The 20802-nt window shown below is 40.9% G+C and overlaps 1 protein-coding gene and 1 long non-coding RNA gene across 4 annotated transcripts; one reads left to right on the forward strand and one right to left on the reverse strand.

Annotated features, from left to right (window-relative positions):
• Window positions 1-3243: 3243 nt before the first annotated feature.
• LOC149316446 (interferon-induced protein 44-like) lies at window positions 3244-18971 on the forward strand. Of its 3 annotated transcripts, none has more exons than XM_089515509.1 (8): window positions 3244-3335; window positions 8709-9214; window positions 9299-9350; window positions 10199-10394; window positions 12581-12733; window positions 14224-14395; window positions 16033-16133; window positions 18508-18971. In XM_089515509.1, the coding sequence occupies exons 2-8, from the start codon at window positions 8716-8718 to the stop codon at window positions 18709-18711; spliced, it is 1377 nt and encodes a 458-aa protein (XP_089371635.1). In that variant the 5' UTR covers window positions 3244-3335; window positions 8709-8715; the 3' UTR covers window positions 18712-18971. The 3 variants fall into 3 exon arrangements, with proteins under 3 accessions (XP_089371635.1, XP_089371636.1, XP_089371637.1); XM_089515510.1 differs by lacking the exon at window positions 3244-3335 and adding an exon at window positions 6307-6835; XM_089515511.1 differs by lacking the exons at window positions 3244-3335; window positions 8709-9214; window positions 9299-9350; window positions 10199-10394 and adding an exon at window positions 10790-12210.
• LOC149316447 (uncharacterized) lies at window positions 4260-6721 on the reverse strand. Its single transcript, XR_016280492.1, has 2 exons — window positions 6653-6721; window positions 4260-4423 (listed from the first exon to the last, which is right to left on the reverse strand). It is a non-coding gene; the product is annotated as an uncharacterized LOC149316447 (long non-coding RNA).
• Window positions 18972-20802: the final 1831 nt, after the last annotated feature.

Raw genomic sequence — 20802 nt, forward strand, 5'->3', positions numbered from 1 at the left:
GAAAGACTATTTCATTGAATGCTTCATCATGTTCCATTTTGTGGTAAGAACTTATAATGATGGAGTAATATGACACTGTGGTGGGCCACTGATGGCCCTCTCTGCCAGGCATGGCATGGACAGAGGTAAGTACTGGTAGATGGAATAGATGCTCCCTTCCCCAGGGAATGGGCTTGTGTATGGTGTTTGTTCATCTATTTATTTGTATGCCATTTTTTCTCCAGAGCAGGAACCTAGGTGGCTCCCCAAGAAAGTAAATTTTAATAACTTTACATTTTGTTTAAAAAAAACTATTTAAAATCCACACATTAGAAATGTAAAATTATTTAACATCTCTAATTTTTCTCCTGTTTGGTATGTAACATCTTGCCTGATGAAGAAGCCAGTGGAGCTTCGAAAGCTTGCAACAAGTATACTGTCCATTTTGGTTGGTCAGTAAAGGTATCACTGTTTGGTGGATTTATGTTTTAATAATGAGACAGTACTTCAGCTGGCAGATATTGGGTGTCATGAATGGGCAGCAAGTTAGTTTTTATTTGTTGATATTGTACTTTTACAGAAAGAGAAGAGAAGAGAGCCTTGAGGAGCTGTCTCTTATGACTTTGAATATATGCATCTTAACTGGTGGTGATGGTGAGTGCCATTTCCTACTATAGCAAATGTCTTGGGCCTGCCCTGTCTCCTAGTTACTTCCAAGTGTTATAGTTCAGATGCATATACAATGTATGATGGCATGTGTGATCTTAAGAACACTCAGTTATCATATAAGCAACTATTTATTGGGGAAAGATTATCTGAGGAAGGAAATACATACAAAAGAAGTAATTGCCATCTCTTCTGTTTCTTTCCCTTGGGAAATGCAAGTCCAGTTTTGATTGCCTTCACATAGCAGAGAAAATGACAGCCAGTGTCATAATGGTCAGAGTACACTTCATCAATGGCGCAACAAGTATGCTTGTTCATTTATTTAGGATTAAAGCAATTTTGTTCTTTCTGTAGGATACTTTTATAATAAAAGTAATAGCTCCCAAGAAATGATGTGTGGTTAATTCAACCATGAACTGGAGACTAGTGATACCTGAGTGTTCTGATATATGTTCATGGAACAAGAACATGCTGTCTCCGATCATTACATTTCTGGGTAGCAGCACTGTATGAATAGGTATCTTGACTCACCTGTAATAGCTTTGTTATTTCTCAAAAATAATGAATAGGCTGGAGAACAGCACAAGGAGGGAAGGGAAAGATGGCAACATGCCTAGTTCCAAACAAAGGCACTGAAACAAGCAAATGAATGCTGAAGATCTAAGAAATACACAATGTTCTGTACTTGAGGGGGGAAAATATGAGAGAGCAAAGAAACACAGACATGTTAAGGGAGTGGCCTATTATTATTATTATTATTATTATTATTATTATTATGATTATTATTATGCTTTATTTACACAGGAATGTAAACTAAGGTGTTTTTTTTTAAACTGAAAACCATTCCATGGAATTTTAAATAGCTCATTATGGCACGTTATAGAGTGCCGAAAAGCGGCGCTCTGCCTGCGCCGTCATTAGCTGCGCCGAGAAGCCCCAGTGGCCAAACCACGAGGCTTCCCAGTGCAGCTAAAAAGAAGTGCCAAAATGGCGCTTCTCTATGCGTTGCAGCTATGACGCCACGAGGCGCCAATGGCACACTCGCGGCATCATATCCACCGTGCAACGTGCGGACACAGCACGTCCGCTACATAAAGATGATGGCCCCCGTGTGGAACGGGTGCTGCCATTTTGTATGGACTCAGTCCGTACTAGGGTTAGGGGCGTCCGGAAGTGACGCCCCTTTCTAACCCTAGTACGGACTGAGTCCGTACTATTATACCTGTCTGTAACGGGCCTATCTGTACCTTTGACTAGCTACGTATAAGTCCACAAATGAATTTAATCAAGCTGTAATATCAACCCTCTCCAATGATAACTAGCATATTCAAATATTTTTCTCAAACAGCTGAAAAGAAAAATGCTGTAACATCTATGGAGCACATTTTAAAAGGCTGTATGCCATTCATGACAGCTGGTGCTAAGTTTTTTCTTATACCTCTGTTTACTGACAGTTGTAGGAAATGTCAGTTTGATGGCACCATTCCTGTATCTGTTTAATTTGTATGCTGAACATATCATAAGCAATGGTGGATTAGATTTATAGGAAGGAGGTGTGAAAATTGGAGGTAGTGTTGTAAAATGACAGAATAATACTTCTGGTGCCTGAAGAATGGTGGACAATAATAAAATGAAATGTGTGAGATAATTACAATATCTTGTTTCTCCATCAGCCATTCCAATCAGAGACAGGAAATTCCTTCTGAAGCTTGTTCTTCCAAATGTCAGTACTTTACGGCATCATAGCAATAAAATTGCAGGGGTGCAAGAGGGTGCAAATTTTCAGACACTAGTGAAGGTAAAGCTGTCTTGCCAATGAGGTGTTGAGATTATGTGTTGTTGTTCTTTTTGCAATGACTCAATTCAAACTTTCCAAGCTGAAACAGAAACTGTCACACAAGGCAGGAGGAGGAGGAGGAGGGAGAGGTAGCTTGGTGTAGTTTATGGCACAGTACAGACTGCCCCAAAGGGGCAGCCTGCTGGTGGCCTAATTCCCTCCGGAGGGAAGCCGCAGCCGCCAAACTGTACGGCTTCCATCTGGAGTAAAAAGAACCTGGAAAAACAGGTTCTTTTTGCGTCATAGGGTGGATGTCACAAGTGCGCCAATGGATAACACAGTAGGATGACACAGCAGCAGCAAGGTGGAGGGCCCATTGGTCATCTGCCTCAGTGCCCTTGTGCTGTGCTACTCATGGTGGCAGTAAGGCTTACAGGAGGAGTCACGAGAAGGTGTCATTCCTCTTCTGAGGTGTCACCCAGTGTGGTCTGTACCACTCGCATGCCATAGTCATGCCACTGCTTGGGGTGACATCCAGTGCAACACACCTCACACACATCCCCCTACTGGTGCCTCTGCTTAAGGCACCTGGTATTGTTTGGCAGTTTCCCATCCAAGTACTAACCACTGCTGACCCTGCTTAGCTTCCAAGATCAGACAGGATCTGGTGCTTTTAGGGTTTCAGGTAAAGCCTGCGACTTCTGAGAAGAGAGCATATTAATAGCTCAGTCCTCCATGTCTATGCTGAACAGTAAAACCTGTGACATCTGAGAACAGATTGCCAGTTCCTGGAAAAGTTTTTATTTTCACTTTCAGTTCTTCTCCTTTTAAAAGTTCAGCCTCATTTAGAAACTTGCCAGGGATTGTGGAAGCAGCACCAAGCCACAGCAGTGAATGGAAACAAGCAACCACAGTAAGACACTGTGCACACTGAATTTTCTGTCAGAGAGGCAGTATTTAACATTAAGCAGGGCTTTCTTAACATGTGGTTGGCTTCTTTTCCTGAACTGATGCTTCAGCTTCAGAGGGGTTCTTTCTTTATAGGGCTTCTGGTGACTAAATTTTTGTGTTGTTGATGGTGGTGGCAGTGTGTGTATGTGCACTTGTACATCCTTTACTTTCAGCTTATGAAGCTTCACTGCTTTTTAAAAACTGCACACTTTTTTTCCTCACTGATAATTATATTCCAAGGTACTGAACCTGCTCTTAGTGTTACACACTGTGATTATGTACCTTTGTGTATACCTCATTTCATTATTAGATGTCTTGTAGGTGCCTTCAGGTCAACAGCCAGTGTGGTGCAGTGGGCTGAGTGGTGGACATTGGAAGACCAAATTTCAAATCCTCACTCAGCCATGGACACACCTTGGCTGACCTTAGGCGAGTCATGCTCTCTCAGCCTCAGAGGAAGGTAAGGGCAAACACCTCTGAACAAATTCTGCCAAGAAAACCCTGTGATGGATTAGCCTTAGGGTCACTATATGTCTGAAACAACTTGAGGGCTTGTAGTTGTTGTTTGCCTTGAGTGTAACTGAGGACATTCAAACTTGTAACCAGTTATACATTTCTGTGTGCTATGGAGGCTGTTTCCTCCATAGGAAGGGGTAACTCAGATACTTGCATGACCTCTCAAACATACCCAGAGCCTCTCAGGTAGGAAGAAATTTCTTTATGGTAAATTCTTAGAGTCTTCAGGCAAGAAAATGGCTGCAGCAGAAGAGGCTTCAGGGTATAAGTCTGGCATGTAAGTGCAGGATGATGTGTCCAAGTATGGAGGGGTTGGGTGCGAGAGACTCAAGGAGCAGGCAAACTTACAAACAAATCATTAAGAAGAATATATGTGCACAAAGGGTGCTTTACTTCAGCCATCCAGGTCCATTGTTTCCCTGGCGAGCTTGGCCAGCTTCCTTGTTCAGAGAAGGGCTTGTTCCTGGCTCTCTCTATGTCTCTCTGAGCTCTTGGTGACTTCTTAAGTCAGGCAAGAAAACCCCAGCTAAAAACCTGAAAATAAAAATTATAACACAATTAAAATCATCATATTAAAAACAATAATTTATTTGAGAAGTATAAAATCATTCAAAAGCATAACGATTTTTTTAATATAAAAAGAGCACTGCACCCTTTAAATAGGCATCCTGCATGCAGTTACTCATGAAAACCTGTTTAAACAACCAGCACCACAAAAAGCAATAGTGTGTTTGTGTGTGTCTTGGCTTATGAAAACAGAGCAGAAAATAGGCCAGCTAGCCACCGGGAGAATGAGTTGCAATGTATTGTGTGGGCAACAAGTTGTAGAAACTAGCTTTCTCCAAAGACTTGTAGTAAAGCCCAGTGTCCACCTTACCATTTAGAAGGAGACAAGTGAGCATGTGAGGGATTGGGACAGCTGCTTCATCTGCCCAGAAGGGGCTATTTAGGCATCTTTTTGCACCTAGTCTTCCCCACTGTAATGCCCAGGGAGCAAGAGAGAGGAGGCAGGCGCATACCCTCCAACATTTGACTGATGAAAGCTATGTGTGGCTAGGAAACACCAGAGTGTGGCCGATGGCAAAAGTTAGTATTAAGGAAGAACATGCAAGCTAGGAGAGGTTTGCTTTTGTATGAGTCTATGAGGAAGGCACCAGTGTGTTGCAGTGGTTTGAGCCTTGGACTAGGGCTCTGACTGGAGACCAAGGTCCAAAACACACTGCAGAAATAATCCAGTTTGATACTGCCTTGGCTCAGTGCTAAGGAATCCTGGGAATTGTAGTTTATTGTGGCACTAGAGCTCTCTGATAAAGAAACTTAAATGTCTCACAAAACTACAGATCCCAGAATTCCCTAGCACTGAGTCAGAACAGTTAAAGCGGTCTCAACCTGGATTATTTCTGCAGTGTGCTTTGGACCAAAGTTTCGAATACCGATTTGGCCATGGAAATCCAGTGGGTGATCCAGGACAACTCACATTCTCTCAGCCTCAGATGATGGCAATGGTAAACCCCCCTCTGAAGAAACATGCCAAGGCACATGTAGGCACACAACAACAACAACAACAACAACAACCAGGGAAGAGCATGATTCTGCTCTCTCTTCCTCCCTGCAAATGAGTTGCGTGCAAGCTGGTTCTGCAATTTCATCTCAATTTGCAGCAACTGAAGTTTGCTGCGGACAAAGGAGGAGGAGGAGGAGGAGGAGGAGGGAGAAGCTGGGACATTGTAAAAGCAGCTGAAAAAGTGAGAGGACAGAAAGTTAACTGGGACTGTCCCTGCCAAACCAGGACAGTTGAAGTGTATGTATTAGCAGCTTTTGCCTTTCCCTGCTTCCATGTATCTTTATCACACCTCAAATGGGCAAAACTGAGGAAGCATTGGCAGAGGAGCCTACATGGGCACTTCTTGACTCTCTTTCTCCAGATTCTGCTGAAAGGAGAAGTGAAAAAAGAAGTGAAAATTGCCATCTACTGTTCACTAATCCTCTTCACTCTCAACGTGCCTTACTTGCTTCAAAAGTAATGGCAAGGATCAAATACCTAATTTCTGCATAAGTGTTTTGGATCATGTAAATTAGCTTTTTTTGGGGGGGGGGGGGGGATTGTTATTTACTTCTGAAAAAATAGGAATAAGATCAGGACATCAGTATTAGGCGATCAGCTTGTATATGGTCCCTCAAGGTATCAGATGTTGTGAAATCAATTCTTTAAATTTCCAAAGGGTTATCACAACTTTCACAAGAAATGAAGTGAAACAACCTCGGAAAGGTGGTTGTTGAAGAAGGAAAAGGGGAGGAAGAGGAAAAAACCCACATTTATTTGAGAATCAAATATTATTTGAAACAAAACATTTGAAATTTAAAGTTCAGGATACCCTTTTTTGTTTTTGTTTTTGTTTTTTTAAATTAAAGATTTCTAACCAAGGCAAAACCATAAGTTTCACAAAGGGAAAATACAACAGCAAAACCTGGATGTGATTTTTGTTATGAAAACAATTCACATATCCATGAATCAACAATAAGCCTTCTAAAGTTTTTGTGCTGTTGTCATTGTCATTGTAAGAATACCCTTCTTCCAATGTAGAGCAGTGGTCCCCAAACTGGGCCCTTTAAGAGATGTTGGACTTCAACTCCCAGAAGCCTCAGCCATGTTGGCCAGTAGTCTGGGATTCTGGGATCTGAAGTCCAAAATCCCTTAAAGAGCACAGTTTGGGGACCATTATATTTTTAGCATGAGAAAAAAAGAAAAGAAAGAAATCCTACCAGAAGTACTTTCCCAAGGGGCTGTTTTGCTCCCTGGCTTCTGGATTGCCACAGCAGAAGGGAATCTCTTTGAAATGTGTAAACAAGGGAGTTTCCTCTCTTCCTGGAAACTTGTTCATTTCACTTTCGTTTCCTCCCTGAGGCAAGAGAGCAAAAGGCAAAGGATCCAAGAGTTTGCTGCAGGTAGGAAACTTATTAAACTGTGTCCACACTGCTGAAATAATACGGTTTGACCCCGCTTTCAGATGTGGAATTCTGGGGATTTTAGTTTGTTGTTGTGGCATTGCTCTGGGGCCACAACAAGCAGGGAAAGGCACTGCAACATTAAATACATCTTTACACTTTCCTATGCCAGGAATGACTGGGTAATTTTCACATTTGCACCAGGAAGGGAGGGATCTTCTTCTATTTCTTTTTTGTGGTGTGAGCCAGTGTAGTGTAGCAGCCTGAGGGTTGGATAAGGACTCTGGCAGTACAATGTTGAGAATACTCATTGAGCCAAGCTCAATCATAGGGTAACCCTGGACAGGTCACACTTTCTCAGCCTCAGTGGAAGGCAATGAATGGCAGACCTCCCCCCCCCCCCCCATGAAATCCTGTCAAGAAAACCCCATGATTGCTTTGCCTTAGGGTTCCCCTGAGTCGGAAACATCTTGATTAGCAGACACTAATCCTCTTTTGCATTAGCCTCCCAGCCTGAGGCCTGCCATCAGCAACAGAGCAATACACATGTAAATCACTCCTGCATTCCCAGGCACACACAATGTGTGTGTGTATGTATGTGTATGTATATATACATACATACATACACACACCCAGCTTTTTCCAGGCAAGCATTCTCTGAAGATGCCAGCCACAGATGCTGGCAAAACGTCAGGAAGAAATCCTTCTATGGCCACATAGCCCGAAAAACCTACAAAACACCATGGATGCGGGCCATGGAAGCCTTCGACTTCACATCTTGAAGGCACTTCCCTGCACTTCCCTTCCTGCAGCAAATCTGAAACTTAGCCTTGCATGGTAAATTAAAAGATCCATTTCATTTTGCAGTGGCACTTCCAATGCCCATACTAGTGGAACATAGAGGAGATCCCCTTCCAGTAGATCCGAATGTATAAAGCTATGTTTAATGTTGCAGTGCCACTTCCCAATAACCATATGTTGGCTTGGGCTGCATATGTGGGCTAAATTACACCAGCAAATATAGAGCTTGCAACCTGATAACCCTGCCATTTTTATTCTAAGCTTTCCCCTACTTTTCTTTTATAAAAACATATTTATAAGGACACGAACATAGTTGAGTTCATAGTTCAGATTGCAAAGGAAGTGTCTTTATTGTGATGCCCCCTCCCCTTATCATAAGATCTCAGGCAAGGAAAAGAGATCAAACAATATAAACTAAAGAATTTCAAAACTGCAATAAATAAAATAAGAATTTAAACAAGTTAAAAGAACTTTAAAATGTAAAAAGAGTTAAATCATGTGCATGTTTAAAAATAAGTAGAGCTCCAAAGGCTTTAATAAAAATCCATGTCTTGACCTAGTGCCAAAAAGACCCCTATGCTGGGCCTTCAAGGGGAAGCCATTTGCCTGGTGGGGCACCAAGGCTGAGAAGGCCCTCTCACACGACCTCTGATGGGACATATTCCTACTGGTGGGACATAGAGGAGAGCCCTTCTGGAAGATCTCAAGCTTTTGAGTAGGCATAAGTCAGAAATGACTTGAACACACCAACACCAACAACAAATTAGTGGAAGAAGAGGCACTCCTTCAAGTAATGCTGTCCAAAGCCTATACTTTGAGTGATGGACTTTTTGTGGGGGTCACTATGTGACAAGAATTTTAAGGTGCAATCCTGTAGACAGTTACATGAGAGTAAGTCCATTGGATTTAGTAGGCCTTCCTTTTGAGTGAAATGCATTGAATTCTATTATCCATTATCTAAATCAGGTTTAGGAAACGTTGGTCCTCCAAAGGGAGTTGGAGCATCTGGAGGGCCCTGCAAACCATGCATATATAATACAGATGTTGTTGTTATCTCTTCTTTCTTTTTTAGATTAAGAATGGATGATATTAAATCCCGATTGACCAAAGAGGAGAAGAAAGGACTGCTACATTTATTGGGAAACAAAAACTTGTGCCTTTTGTATAAGGGAAGTGTTCATGGGTACACTGCGAATGTATTTCATGGCATCTGCAACCGACAAGGCCCAACTGTAGTTGTGGCATACAATTCTAGTGGTTATATTTTTGGAGGTTTTACTGTACACAGTTATGCTTCCTCTGGAGCATATTTAAATGATGAAAAGGCTTTCCTCTTCAAATTGAAAGGGAAAGATGGAAAGCTTTGCCCACTAAAAATCCCAGTCAAAGATGCCAGTAAGGCTATATATGATCATAGTGGATATGGTCCTTACTTTGGGGGTGGATCTCTGATATTTCTTTCACAAAACAGTGCTGCAGTAGCCACAAATGTTAATGCTGGGTCCTACGTATTTGGAGCAGAAGACCTTCATGGAAATGACCAGGTCCTTTTAGAATGTGAAGTATTTCGAGTAGAAGGTGAGTTGAAATAAAGAGATAAGATTCTCTGTATGGAGGTCAGCAGATTTTACATTTTCATTTTTTAAAAATATTTTGCCTCAGATGTTGGTGAGATGATGGAAAAACCATGGAGGATGGTTATATGGGCAGCTGGGTAAGTTGATTTGAGACTGTCAGCCTGAGATTATCAAACTATAGATTATAATAGTAATTAATTGTGAACAAATGCATGGTACCATTTAATAGTAACTGTCAAGTCTGTGCAGGGACAGGCCAAGACAGATGTAAGACCAAAGGTCCAAGAAAGGATCCCAGGGTCTAACATCCACCACACAACATCCAGACTGCTAGTGTCTCTTTTGCCCACCTCAGCCTGGGTGCAGGGACTAAGATGATGAGCAGATAGAGAGGAAAGCCAGGTAACCTGTGGATTTTCCCAAATTGGGTGGAACTCCCGCTGTCTGCACAGCTCAGTCCCAAGGTGGTCTGAACACCCACAGACTGCAGCATGCGGCATCAAGATATGCTGCTCAGTTATTTATTTTGCCTCCCCCTCTGAATGTGCACCATGCATGAACATATCGCCTGCTGACTTTGCTCTGGTCGAGCGAAAGTTTTTGCTCAGAAGCACAGCTTTGTCCCAAATCACCTTGTTTTGTCCTCATGCATTGTCTAAATGGCTGAGGCTTGAAATAAGGTGCAACTGCCATTTTCATTTCTTTTGGTGCTTGGGTACATTTGTGAGCATATAAACTGTTTTATTAAATTGACTTTTAAAAATGAAATTTGCTGAAATGTATATACTTCTGGGCAGCAAAAATCGACTATATTCCAACTTTATAACAATTTTCCTAACAGTCTTCCTTGCCACCCACATCCTAAGTAATTTCTCCTGTGTATAAACAGGAGTTTTTATTTGCCTCTTTACCCCACAAATAAATGTTTATAATTGCATAAATCAATGTAGCTAACGTATACAACTGTGTTTTGCTGTCTTAACAGGGAAAGAAGAGAACTGATGGATCAGATAGCAGCTTTCAAGCCTCGTTTGAATTCAGTGCCACAGTTTCGGGTTCTGTTCCTAGGGCCGGTTGGAGCAGGGAAATCCAGCTTTTTCAACTCTGTGAAGTCCATTTTTCGGGGCTATGTGACAAGCCAAGCTATAGCAGGTTCAGATTCTACCAGTGTCACTATGCAGGTTTGCTCTGCACTTCTAAATTTAAAATTAAGATGCTTTTAATTACTCTGTAGTTTTTGTTAACTGTCTCCTTCATGTTTCATATTTTAGTCAAACATTGTCAAAAAGACAGTTGCACACTATTACTTCAAATTGTCCAGTGGCCAAATCCATCACACTAAATAAATTTTAAAATCATGCTAAATTCCCAAGTAAATTCTATTTCACCTTATTATTTTGTGTTTAAAGGTCTCTGTTACTATCATAGGAAGAGTAGTTTGTTTCCCCTTTAACAAAATCCACACCATGAAATTGAACAATTGAAATTTGGTCTCTGAATTCATTTCATTGCCATGTTAATAGCAACCAGGGTGAAGGTTTATTTCATTACTACTATATCATCATCATCATCATCATCATCATCATCATCATCATCATCATCAAATTCTCAGTTATTCCCCATTTCTCCATTATTCAGTAATTATAAACATATTCTATATAAATTTTATGTATAATTACAACAAAACTCCCACTTATACCCTTTCACATAATCATAATACAATATCATCCATTATAATATCTTATTACTGTTCCATCTCCATTTTTCATCTTGTTCTTTCACCACTGTTTTCTCATCTTCTAGTTTTACCCTACATCTTAAATCTCTTCATATTTCTACCTTCTACTTCACTTATTCTCACCTTCTCACATACCTTTCCAATCATACAACCTTCTTCCTTGGGCCTGAGAGGATTGACAAGAAAAAGTGATTCGATCCAAAGGTGGGCTGAATACCCACCCACAGGCAGTCCGCACGGTGTGGTGTCCAGCTGCACCACTCGGTTATTTTTTGTTTTGACTCCTCACCATGCATGTGCACCATTGCATGAGCACAGTGCCTGTGACCACAATTATCCCCCTCTTCCTGCCCAGCTGCCATCTCATTGGATGCCTATGGGACCAGCCACGCTGTCACATGTGTGATAACCATCTGTCCAGTGCATTAAGGCATTGGTGTGATCACTGTCACATTGGCACATTGGTGTGCTCAGTGTCATATCCACAATAATGGAGGCGCCTCCACATGTTCCCTTCACCCCATGCCCTGGAATCCTAGGATTTTGGAAAAAATATTAAATGGCTCCCCAGAAGAGTCACAATTATTTGTTTACTTATTTCTGCAAGGCTTACCTGACCTGGTTGTTTCATTTCCTATCTGCCTAAAGTTTGTTTTGAAGAAAAAGTTTGCTAAAACATGTTGAACTGCTCTTCTTTTTGTGGTAAGGAACTTACCCCTGTTCTTTCAATGTTATTTCTACTTCTGGTCAGTAGCATCACCAGGGGGTTGCGGGCTGCACTGGGTGACTCCCCAGAAGGGGGGGTGACATCCCAGAAGGGGGGAGTGACACCTGGTCAGCTCCCCACCCCCATGGGCACTGTTTTAGCCTGCATGGGCACTATTCTGCCCCGTGGGAGCTGCCCCGCCCACTGCAGGGGCTTCTTGGAGCTGTGCTGGCCCTCCTCAGGCCCACACAGGAGCTCCTTGGGGCTGCTGTGGTGCTTCTTGGGTCCACACGGGTGCTGCTCAGGGCTGCGGGGTGCAGCTCCAGTCTGTCAGGGAGTGGTTCCAGCCCTCGCTGATGTCTTTCTGGCTTGTGTGGGTGCTCCCATGCGCCCCCCACCCTGCAAACCCCACTGGAAGTCCAGGACTGGAAGCCCCACTCACCCTGGAACTCCCGCACCAGGTGTCACCCCATATAGGAACTCCACTGCTTCTGGTATCAAAATTTATTTTAAAGAAGTAAAGCCTGAGAACACATCTACTTCATTAACTGAGGTATTATCTATACAAGATTCTATGTAGATAAGTGCAAAATGTTGTGGAAATTACTGACATAAATCTAATTCCTAGTCCCAGTCCAAGCAGATATATTAAATCAATGGGACTTCCATGAATTACTTACAAATTCCTATAGATTTGATAGGTCTACTCTAGTTTGGGCTAACAATTGGATGACAGTGACCGAGTTGCAAATCAGGGCTTTGTTTCTTTTATATATTCTAGAATATTATATTTACTGTATTATAAAACGCTGCCTTTATATCAGTCTTTGATATTTGCTCTTTACATATTTTTAAAGAATCAAAAGTGGATAACAAAGTATTTCAATGCTGATTAATTTGCTATTTTTTAAAAAAAAACACAGTACAGGACCTATCAAATTAAAAATGAAGGCAATGGAAAGCCATTACCTATCATTTTCTGTGACACCATGGGACTAGAAGAGAGGCAAGGAGTTGGACTGGCCATCGATGAGGTGCCTAACTTATTACAAGGACATGTTCCTGACAGGTATCAGGTAGGCTGTGTCACCTAATCCTCTGGGGTTTTACTTTTAATACTTTTTAAAATGAAATTCTGTTTTAAATTCCTTATTAACGAACAGAACATATTTCAGACTTCTCAACTCAAATTGCACTACATAATTCTCACATCAGCCACTTTCTCTCATCTATGACTGATTCACCAGGCCGATTAGCACATGCATATCTCTAGTATGTAAGCTTCTGAAAAATACGACTGAGTGAATAATAAATAAATAAATAAATAAATAAATAAAATGTTTGCCGTGGTCGCATGAATGTCCTGGGAAAATGCCTTTTTAAACCTCTGATTTTCCCCATTTAATCCTATGAAGAGTGACTTAGGAAGCTGGGCATGTTTAGCCTGGAGAAGAGAAGGTTAAGAGGTGATAGGATAGCCCTATTTAAATATTTGAAGGGTTGTCATATTGAGGATGGAGCAAGCTTGTTTTCTGCAGCTCTGGAGACTAGGAACCAGAGCAGTGGATTCAAACTACAAGAAAAAAAGATTCCACCCCAACATTAGGAAGAACCTCCTGGTAGTAGAAGTTTGTTTGACAATGGAACACACTCCCATGGACAGTGGAAAAGTCTCCCTTGGAGATTATTAAACAGAAGCTGGATGACCATCTGTTGGCAGTGCTATAGTGTATTCATTCATGTCAGGGGGTTGGACTGTATGGCTCTTGTGGCCTCTTCCAACTCGAGGCTTCTATGGCTCCTAGCAGTGGTTGCAGTCCTTACTCTTTTGAAATATTAAATGAATAAGTAGAAACATATATGATTTGTTTAAACACTTTGAGCCATTCTGTGTGTTTCTTTCTTTGTCTCATACCCACTCTCTTGTTTCCCTCCCGTTAAACACAATTGAAATGAACACTGAAAAAATAATGATACAATTGCTTCTTATTCTTTTTATGTAGCATTGCATGCAAGGCACTTTGTAGAGTAAAAGAGGATGAGTCCCTTCTTTGAGGATCTTGCAGTCTAATATTAACTATAGGGGAAAAAGAATAGGAAGGGGAGTGCAATGTATTAAATTACCCAACCCCCCTTTTTTATCTGAGTGACTGTGCCTTCAGTTCATCTGTCGACGTATGGTGACCTCATGAATTTCATAGGTTTTTTCTTATGCATGGAATACTCAGAGGTGATTTTGCCAGTTTCTTTCTCTGAAATGTAGCTTGCAGCACCTGGCATTCATTGGTATCCCATCTAAGTACTAACCTGGGCTGACACTGCTTAGCTTTCATGATCAAACAGGATCTAGTGCCTTTTAGGATATTTAGACCATACTTAATTACAAAACCTTAGGTAATTTTGACTTTCTTGTTTCATGTAACACATTTGTATCTTTGTAGAACACATTTGTTCCTTGCTAAATGTTTAGAATGTAGGTAGTCTCTTGCACCGTAGAAAGTCTCTTGCACTTTCTGAATCTGATTCTGTCCTAGCTATTTTCTCTTATTGTCTTTCTCATTTTCAGTTTAATCCATCTGCTGCTATGCAGCGAAATTCACTCGGCTATGTCAAATGTCCATCTCTGAAGGACCAGGTCCATTGTGTGGTTTTTGTCATTGATGGATCCAAGATTGAGATCCTTCCTGATAATCTGGGAGAAAAGCTAAGAGAAATTCGACGAAATAGTAACAAGTTTGGTCAGTTTGCTGCATTTACTTTTTGAGCAGTCTGAAAGCCATATTTGATAAGGCAATGCTGTCATATTGAAGTACTATCAGTTCCTTAGCATAGGATGGGAGCCTGTGGTCCTTTAGACTTTTCTGAACTTTAACTTTTATAGCTGATCATGAATAATGATGTTGTACTTGAGCATCATCTGGAAAACAACCAGTTATTCAACCCTGCTATATAATAAGTAGTATGCTTCAAGTTGATGGTTTCCCAATGATATGGGAGCACCCGCTGTTCATTGTAGGATGAATATTGGATGAACATAAATGAGCATTCTGAAAATCACATGAAACATCTACTTGGAGTTGACATTCTACCCATAGATAAATAAGTAGGGATTATTGTACACCATACTGCCTGATACTGGAATATGTTTCAAGTACACCTGAGAGGCACATGAGTTCTCCAATTGCATTTGCTCAATTTTTGTTGTCAGTCATCACACTAACAATGCTCTCTGATTCTTGAATGCAGACTTTTCATGTAAGAGTTGGGCTCCTCTGCCCCAAGTACCATCCATAGAGGCAGTCCCTTCATTTGCTTTAATGGGCAGCTTGTTGCCTGGAGTTTACACCATTTGCTTTCAGGCAAGTTAAGGGGCATGGTTTCCCCCCCTCAAAAGCACAAAATCTTATAGCTAAATTTGCATTTTCTGTCTTAGACTCTTTTTTCTTAAGTCAGAGCATCATTTTTCAGTACAAATAGTGTAACTATTTCAGATTCAGAGAGGTTTCCTGGATTGTTGCTAAAAAAAAGCTATTGTGATTGCTATTGTTCTCATCACTATCATCATCATTACTGTTACTCTTATTATTTTTATTTATTTTATTTTCATGTGCACCCAGACTTTCCCCCCAAACTGGGATTCAGGGAAGCTTTCCAAATTGAAACAATTACAATATAGTTAAAATATACATAAAAGGTCAATATGAAAATGGAATTAAACAATTAACTTAAAATGTACACTTAAAAAGGATAAAAAGCAGTTTTAAAAACCCAGCACAATTACATCAATTCAGAACCCTCTTAAAAGCCCTTTCCTTAATAACTTTCAGTGTTAAAAAGCCTGTTGGAATGAAAAAAAGTCATCCTCCTGACAGAAGAACAGCAAGAAGAGGGGCATTCAAGCCTTCCTAGGAAGGGAGTGCCAGAGTTTAGGGATTAGCCACTGAGAAGACCCTGTTTCATGTTTCTGTGAAGGTGGCAGGACTGAAAGAAGGGATCAGTAGGCTTACATGGAGAGATACAGGTTGAGCTTCCCTTTTCCAGAATTCCAAAATACTCCAAAATCTGAAATTGTTTACATGAGTGACATGAAGGCACACAACAAACACACACACAACACACACACACACACACACACCCAAAATATTTCTGGTTCCAAGCATTTTAGATAAGGGGTACTCAGTGTAGTGTCTGTCAGAAAGCCTGGACCCAACCTGGGTAGAGTTTTAACCAGCACTTCAATTATGTCTAGAAACAGACCAGCAGAGTGTGGAGATGTTGTAGCAGTAGAATTGTATGATCCCTGCAGTTTAAGAGACTGTAAAATCCATGTTGGTGTTTTGGTAATGTCTTTCCATATTTCATTTTTTCCCTCTAGGTGTGCCACAACTTGTAATACTTACCAAAGTGGATGAAATTTGCCCATCTCTTGAAGAAAATGTTTCAGATGTGTACAGAAGCAGAACTGTTGAGAAACAGGTTAATGCTGGCAATCCTTCTCAATCTCAACTCAGCTGTAGCTTATTTTAATTTACAGTTGTCCCTCCAGATTCGTGGCTTTGGGATTCGTGGATTCAATTATTCTCAAGTCCTAGTTCTGCGGGTGTCTGCTCCTCCCTCTCCGTCCCTCCCAGGCTTTTCCCTGTGTGAGTGATGGAAAAGCCAGGAGGGTGCGTGCACAGCAAGGGACACACAAATAATTGAGCTCCCTGAAGCCTTGGGACTGAATGAGGAAGTGGCAGGCGCTCCCTCCTTCCTTCCCTCCCAGGATTTGAGAGAGGTCCCTGGACACCTCCAAAGCCTCTGGAGGGAAGAGAGAAGCAGCCAAAGCACCCTCCTTCCTCCCTCCCAAGGCCTGAGAGAGGTCTCCGGACTTCTCCTAAGCCTTCGAAGGGAAGGGAGAAGCACCTAGCACACGCTCCCATGCCCTTCCAGCATCTCTAACAGCTTGCTAGTGCTGTTTGAGGCTCTGGAGGGGGAATTGGCGCATCCTCGACCATTATTTGTGAATTTTTCATATTCGTGAGGGTCCTCCGCCCCTAATCCCCGCGAATCCAGAAGGAAGACTGCATTTGTAACTGTTTGTGCCATTTGTTGTTTTCAGTTTGGACATGGACCTAGTAAAAAAGAGTGTTTTATGCACAAGCGTAATTCCCCTATTTAGGAAGGGTTTGGGCTTGTATAATTTTATCATTGTTTCTCTGACTGGCTTTGACAAACCTCTGGACATGCTGTATTTTATTAGAGATAAGCAAAGTGAGCCAACGTGGTGTAGTGGTTTGAGTGTTGGATTAGGACTCTAAGGGCTATTTGCCGCTTCTTTTTGGGCCAGCAAAAAGGTGGAATGGAGCCACAGCGTGAAGTTGCCGCAGCCCCAATCTGGCTTTCTCAGGGGAGGTCTGTTTCACTCCTAACTCTGGGAGATCCACTGGGTGACCCACTTGGGCAAGTCACATTTTTTTCAGCTTCAGAAGAATTCAGTGGCAAACTCCCTTTAAATAAATTTCCCAAGAAGAATCCCTGATTTTAGGTTTTAGGGTTACCATAAGTTGGAAACATCTTGAAAGGCACATGAAGAAAACAACCGATAAGAGGAGCCTGGGAATACTTCATCAAAAAATAATTTGTGACACCTAATTTGATTTTCTAAAAATTAAGTACTATTTCCAGAAGTCATTATTTGAATGGCGAATCACAAGCACTAATACTTATTTATTAACAATCTTCCACTTGAATTTAGCTCAGAGTATTATTTTGGAAATTGGAAGATGGCTGCTTTTTTGCTGATCAATAAAGGGAAGACACTGAACAGTTTGAAGACACTGGATGTGTTGCATACAAATTGAAATGAATTAGAAAAATAAGAAAAATATTAGGAGTCAGAACAGGAAAGTTTTCATGTGGACAAAATCCAGATGAACCCAAATCTCTTACAAGTAAACTGAACAAACAAACAAAAATACAAGGTTTTGCACAAAAAGCTATGTTTGAACAAAGGAAAATAATATATAATACAAAAGATATTTCAAATCAGTATTTTTTATGATGCAAGAATTATTATTTTCTAACCACAAGAAGAAAGGCTGCTAAATGTAACCAAATTATAGAGGAGCAGAGAGGAGTGAAATAACCAGAGGGGTCCATTTGTCTTCAAATTTTTCAAACATGTTTTACATCTGGAAATGTGTTGTATGCCTTCAAGTCATTTCTCAATTATGGACACCTTAAGGCAAACATATTGTGGGGTTTTCTTGTCAAAATTTGTTCAGATAAGGTGAGTATTGCCTTCCTCTGAAGGTGAGAGACTGTGACATGTTCATAGTAACCTAGTGGGCTTCTATGGCTAAGCAAAAATTGGAACTCTGGTCTTTTTCATGTTTAGCATACTGTAATCCAGTCTGCGTGCCAAATAATTGTTTGTGAACTTTGCACTTTACACATGAAGGTTATGAAATGTCCCAGAAAATAACAAGGTCAGCATTGTCTTGGACTAACTTCTCTTAGGCCTGAAGCAGACAGACCAAAACCACTGGCTTTGGGTCGTATTGGGGGCATGGCATTTAGATGTCGCATGCTCCAAAGGCAGCTGGGTGCTGCGCCAACGCCACACCATCTAGAAAGAACTGGACCAAGGAGCAGACACAGAATCTCCTCTTTCTGGTGGCCAGGTTCAGGACTGTGGTGGTGGCCTGGATTGGGACCGGGCGCATGTGGTTGCCATGGTTGTGGTTCGGATAGTGTTGGTCCAGTCCTGGCGTGGTCCTTGTGGCCCGTCTGTTTCATGCCTATGATGTGGTTGAGCAAGAAAATGGGGTTTTCCTTGGTAACCATTATGTGTTTCTTTACTATACAGATGCAGTTAACAGCAGAAAGATTTGGCCTCCCCTTGTGTCAAATAGTTCCTGTTAAAAATTACTCTTCAGAGCTGGACCTTAAAGATAATGTTGATATTCTGATATTGATGGCAGTGAGACAGATGCTGCGCTTAGCAGAAAGCTACCTAGATGATTTCCCTTTGGAAAAAACCTCTACAGTGGATATTTATTCTGATTCTTGATATGCTAACTGAAGACAGTTCAACTCTATTTTTTTAGATTTTTAATACAAGTAATCAAGTTGATTCTGCTTGTGAATAATTGAATGACTGCATATTAAAGACTGAATTATATCCTTAAGAGATAAACAAGTCTGGTTGCAGAAAAGAAAAGCCAGAGAGGGAAAGATATCCTTAAGAGATACAATGTTCAAATCTCACTTTCAAGTTTCTTATTGGAAGAACACTGTTGCAAAAAATAAAAATGGTCTACGAAAGCTCAAGCTGCCGACCTCTTTCTTTCAGTTAGTCTTATAGGTACTACCAGAGCTCTCTATATTCCAATTTTACAGATAAACATTGCTATATCATTGAATTCCAACATGTTGGGTTTGTTGACATTACACCAGAAATGGCCAATTTTTGGGGGACAGTTATGCTGTGTCCATGGATGAATGTGTGTGTGTATTACAAATGTACAGAAATAGACTTTTCATTTTCATTCTGACCTATAATGGTAGGAAAGAAGAAAGCAGTAGGAAGAGAGGAAGACTTTATAGGTGGATAGACCCAATCAAGGAAGCCACTGGTTCTGAATTAGGGTCACCGTAAATCAAAGCAGATTTGACAGCACATGACAACATATGCTGATCCTCTCCTGCGCACTTCTGGGCTGGTGTCTCCCTCTCTCCTTCTTCAGACTTTGCTGAAAGGCAGGGAAAAGAAGTGAACAGTTTTATCTACTGTTCACTAATCTCTCCTTTTTCCCCCCCAAATCTGCTTCAAAAATAACAATGGCAAATACCAAAAACACATTTTTCAAATAGGCATTTTAGGGCTGCATCTACAGTGCAGAATTAATGCAGTCTGACACAGTTTTAACTGCCAGAGCTCAATGTTATGGAATCCTGGGATCTGTAGTTTTGTGAGCTATTTAGCTTTCTCTGTCCAGGGTGACCAGATGTCATTACTGCAAAGGAGGTCAAGGCACCACAAAATGTAGAGCATTAAAGAAAAATGTAGGATGTTACAAAATAAAAGCTAAAAACACTAATATAAACATACTTTCAAAATATAAATTCAAAATGGAGAACATTTTGGAATTCCTCCTGGACAGAAGCTTGAAATGTAGGACATGTGCTGGAACAGGAGGGTGTCTGCTCACCCTATATCTGTCAGACAGCTCTGGTACCACATCAAACTACAGACCCCAGGATTCCATAGGATGGAGCTACGGCAGTTAAATCAGTGTGAAACTGCATTAATTCGGCAGTGTGGCAATATCATAGAGGTGCCTATATACAGTAGAAAGAATGCAGTTTGACACCCCTTTAAGTGCAATGGATCCATCCTACAGAGTCTTAGGATTTGTAGTTTTATGAGCCACCAGCAATCTGGCAGTGAAGGCTAAAGACCTTTTAAAACTTTAAATCCCAGGATGCCATAGGATGAAGCTACAGCACTTAAAAGTGCTGTCAAAGTGCATTATTTCTACAGTGCAGGTGCACCCTTGGTCATGTGTATTTAGCGCTTTGGAAAAAGAAATCCCTATTTAACTCTGAATTAGTAGGAATAAGACCAGGATGTCAGTGTTAGGCAATCAGCAGCTTGTATATGATATCACAAGGTATCAGATGTACTTTAAATTGCCAGTGGTTTCCAGTGTAAAAGAAATGAAATGTGGGTGGAAAAAAATGGAGATAGATAGAAAGGGGGGGGGGGGGGAGAGAAAAGATTATTTGAGAAACAAATATTATTTGGTGTTTAAACATTATTTGAAGATTAAAGATCAGAATATCCCTTTTTGGATTTTTTTTAAATTAAAGGTTTACAACGAATGCAAAACAATAAGTTTAACAATGTCCAAACAGCAAGACATGGATGTGATTTTTGTTACAAAAACAATCCAAATACTGATGAATACGCAACAAGGCATCTAAAGTTATTGTGCAATTGCCATTATAAAAAATATCCTTATTATCGGTTTAAAGATCAGAATACCCTTTTGGGGGGATTTTTAAAAAAAAGTAAATATTTACATACAATGCAAAACAGTAAGTTTAACAATGTCCAAAGAGCAAAATGTGGATGTAGAGTATTTTTTGGCAGGAGAGG

Source organism: Sceloporus occidentalis, unplaced genomic scaffold, assembly GCF_023333645.1.
Source record: "Sceloporus occidentalis isolate IW3139 unplaced genomic scaffold, rSceOcc1.0.p SCAF_3, whole genome shotgun sequence".
In the NCBI taxonomy this organism is placed as follows: Eukaryota; Metazoa; Chordata; class Lepidosauria; order Squamata; family Phrynosomatidae; genus Sceloporus; species Sceloporus occidentalis.

Coding starts and splice junctions, on each gene's coding strand:
- LOC149316446 (XM_089515509.1), top strand. CDS start 8,716: ATGGATGATATTAAATCCCGATTGACCAAAGAGGAGAAGAAAGGACTG. Junction 9,215..9,298: donor TGAAGTATTTCGAGTAGAAG/GTGAGTTGAAAT, acceptor ATTTTGCCTCAG/ATGTTGGTGAGATGATGGAA. Junction 10,395..12,580: donor CTACCAGTGTCACTATGCAG/GTTTGCTCTGCA, acceptor AAAAAAACACAG/TACAGGACCTATCAAATTAA.